The 3,527-nt window shown below is 43.9% G+C and overlaps 1 protein-coding gene across 1 annotated transcript; it reads right to left on the bottom strand.

Annotated features, from left to right (window-relative positions):
* Positions 1-1,170: 1,170 nt before the first annotated feature.
* On the bottom strand, positions 1,171-1,332 carry C8R40DRAFT_1048104 (uncharacterized protein; the record flags this gene model as incomplete). Its single annotated transcript, XM_046224479.1, has 1 exon — positions 1,171-1,332. A coding segment is annotated over one exon (162 nt), but the record flags the coding sequence as incomplete, so codon positions are not given.
* Between the last annotated feature and the right edge of the window lie 2,195 nt (positions 1,333-3,527).

Raw genomic sequence — 3,527 nt, 5'->3', positions numbered from 1 at the left:
AAAGCTAAAGAAATGGAAAGGAAACTAGGGTACAAAGTTAGATGGCTTTAGGAAAGAGAAAATATTGAGTGTGCTTCACTATTTTCTTCTAAGATCCTCCAAAGTGCGATCTCTGAATATGTTTGAACAAAAAGGACTTCCCCAGCTTGTTTTTTTTTCTAATCTGAGGCAAATTACTGGCAGGGGAATTGGACAGTGGTTTATGGTGTAAGACCTGGGTCAGAATAGGTTTTAGGGTAGGTTTTGGTATAAGGAGTTTATGTTGTAGCATGCCAGGAGCAGGCTGGAGCTCGAAGGGAGCTACGGAAACCGCGACCAAGGAGGTTTTGGGGAGGTTAGCTCACCAAGGCGTTAGGCATTGGGGAGCTTTAGTATTGTTCGAGGGAGCTCGGAGACTCACTCGGATTGCTTAGACATGAAGTAAAAGCGTGTATTGGATCGTATAGATGATTGTAGAGACAGTAGACAAGAGTAGAGAGAAATTGAGATAGAGAAACAGAGAGTAAGAGAAATCTGTATAGTTAGCAGGTACAAAGGGTCAGGGACTGGAGCTATGTAAAGGGTGTGTGTTCAAAATATACCAAGCTGGGGCTTGGGGATGTTGCGGAGCTACTTAAATAGGTACGGGAAGTGAACAAGGGAACATCAGGGAGTCTAGGGGACATGAGACAGGTGATTGAGATTAGTACTTAATGGGGCTGGTGGTAGGAGGGTCTCGTACGTGCGTCGGGATGGTTGTCAGGACGTTTGGGTCATATCAGGGAAGTGGTGGTAGGAGGTGTGTATGTCTCGGGGATGTCTTGGGGAGGTGCAAAGATAGGTCAGGAATGTGAGAACATGTGGCTGGTGCTGGTGCTGGTCTGGTTGCGGTCAGGGCATGACATATGGCTTGGAATTTGCCCAAAAAATTCCCAAGACCTTCAGCAAAGTTTGCTCAAGTTCCAAAGTATCACCTTCCTTCTTTATATCCCCCAATGTCTTTGCCTGAAACTGTAGTTTCCAAACAAAGTTTGTTGAAGATTTCATGCTTGAAGAATGCCTATATATAACTGTTGGAATCCTAGTTGGAAGTTTAATGGAGACACTGGACAAGGGATAATGCCTCATCAAACTTGCCCATCTCCATAAATGTGACTGCCACTTCCTCACTCTGATTCAATTTACCTATACTTATAAATATAATTGCCAGATTTTGTGTGGATGTTCCAGCCATAGAATTCTTTGAGAGGTTTTAAGCAGAGGTTGCCCAAAGGATAATGCTTCATTGAACATTATCATCTCCTTAAATATGCCAGCTAGGTTTTGGACCATGACTAGAGTCAGTGGATGCTCATGTCATAGAATCTTGAGAAGAGGTTGCTTGAGGGACAATGTGACATTGAAACTGCCCATGCCCTTCAATATGGTTACCAAATTCTGTACGCTGGTCAAATTCTGTGCGGCATGGATGCTCCCTGTCCTTGTATTCTTTTGGAGATTTCAAGAAGAGGTTTCTCAAGGGCCAATGCCTCAGTGAACCTGCTCGTCTCCATTCATGTAACAGCTATATTCTGTAGTATTCTGTTCAACATTTGTGGATGTTCCCTGTCCTAAGATCCTTTTAGAAGTTTCAAGAAGTTGCTTGGAGAATGCTGATAACCAAGGAGTGAGTACATCTATAAAACCTGTATTTTCAGCTAAGAGCTCAAAAGCAGCTGACAGCACTGTCCAGCTGGGAAAGTACTCCCAGCAGTACTGATAAACTGCTGGGGGTGCTTTCAGTGCTGGACAGTGCTCTCGAGAACATCCATGTTTTGCAGATTAGTGAGCACTGTTAATCATCTGAAGTAATTGAAGTTAGGGTCAATGAAACACAGGTACGTGTAGAGATATACTGTGTCTATCCTCAAACAGGAACAGCTACTTAGTACTAAATCTCCAACCAAAATCATCACGGAACAAAAGTTTACAAGCAACAGCCTTAGCCTTTGGTTTTGCGTTCATTCCATAAAGCAATGACCAAAAGGTTGTATTTTCAAGGGAAAAAAAACGGAAGCACCTCCTTCCCAAACATCACTGGTCCCAGACAGCAGGAAAAATTAATACACAAAAAACACAAAATCAAAATTCACTAGATTCAAAATATTGGTTCTGACCTTCATCTCGGCACACTATATACAACAGGAAAAAAATGATGATCAGTCTCAGGAATTTACACGGGGGGAATGTGGATGGATGGACGGATGTAACTTACTCACATTCTCCAGCTTGCGGCTTGGTCTCGATACAGGTCTCTGACATTCTAAGTCAATTGAACGACCGCCCACCTCAAACCAACCAAGTCCACTGCAAAACACACAAAGACTCGGAATAAATAGAATAAAATAAAATAAATTGAGAAATATAAGAAAAGAATGGGATGTCCGGAACGCAGATGTTTCGGGTTGTTTGTTGAAAAAAACAAACCCTCTAAGCCAATGTGATGTCCCCAATATGAGGCTCTTTGTGGCCATTGTGATATACGATTCTATCCAGACACGTTATGCATATCCCATCAGAGGAATTGGAATTGGAATCATTGCGAGCAGCGAGGCCGGATCTGTGGAACCAAAAGAAAGAAAGAAAGATAGTGTCAAGTCCATGCCTCGGGCCTCCATTCTGCCGCTCGGTATTCCGAAGATCCACCGTTTATTGTAATCTCACTCTTATTGTTCTTTCTCGCTACACATACCCTTTTGTTCGTTACACGGTGTACATGATCTTAACATTCTCCTCTAAGTCTTCAGGCTCATCACCTTGAAGTACTCTCTACTATAACCTTAGGACTTATACATTCTTTGGTTCGCTCCTCGTCACTGGCGATACTGCTGCTCCAATTTGGCTGCGACTGGCTCCTCTCTTCTATACTCTCAATCTCCGGGGACTAACGGCGTAACGGCGGTGTTGTCAATAACTTCACTACTGTCCCATTTGACCTTCCGCCCTTAGACACCTTGTGGCCCTGGCACAGTTACATGGTGTACATGATCTTAACAGTATAATTAAACTCAATCTGTTAACGTCATACTGACATATCATTTTTTATGCCTCCGGAAACCCGAGCTCAATCTAGAGCTAACTCCGAAGAAAATACTTTCTTCACCATAGCCTAATCATTTGCCCCTTTCTCCAAATCCATTTCTGCTATCGGTCAACCACGTTGCCGTAGTCACGGTTTTGGTCCAGCTACAGTTCCTACTACGTCAACTCTTCCTGAAGCTATGGAAGAAGATCAACAATTTGAGTACAGCACCCTGTATACTGCTGATGGACAACCTGTCCAAGTTTTGACCCCTTGCCATGGACAACCCCCCGTGGTTGCTCCGGTTCGGGGCCGGTCTACTACTCGGATTGAATCTCCAATCCTCCAAGCTATAGCTCGTCGTACTGGAAAGCAACCTCAACGTCATGCTAATTCACAATCTCCTCGTGACCTGCCTCCTCACTTCGATCTGGACGCTGGTAATCATGACAATCAAGACCCTCCTGTCGACCCCGACGATCTGGGT

This window comes from Lentinula edodes, assembly GCF_021015755.1.
Source record: "Lentinula edodes strain Le(Bin) 0899 ss11 chromosome Unknown C8R40scaffold_22, whole genome shotgun sequence".
Lineage (NCBI taxonomy): Eukaryota > Fungi > Basidiomycota > Agaricomycetes > Agaricales > Omphalotaceae > Lentinula > Lentinula edodes.
The sequence above is the reverse complement of the archived record's forward strand: the minus strand, read 5'-3'. Positions and strand labels throughout refer to the sequence as shown.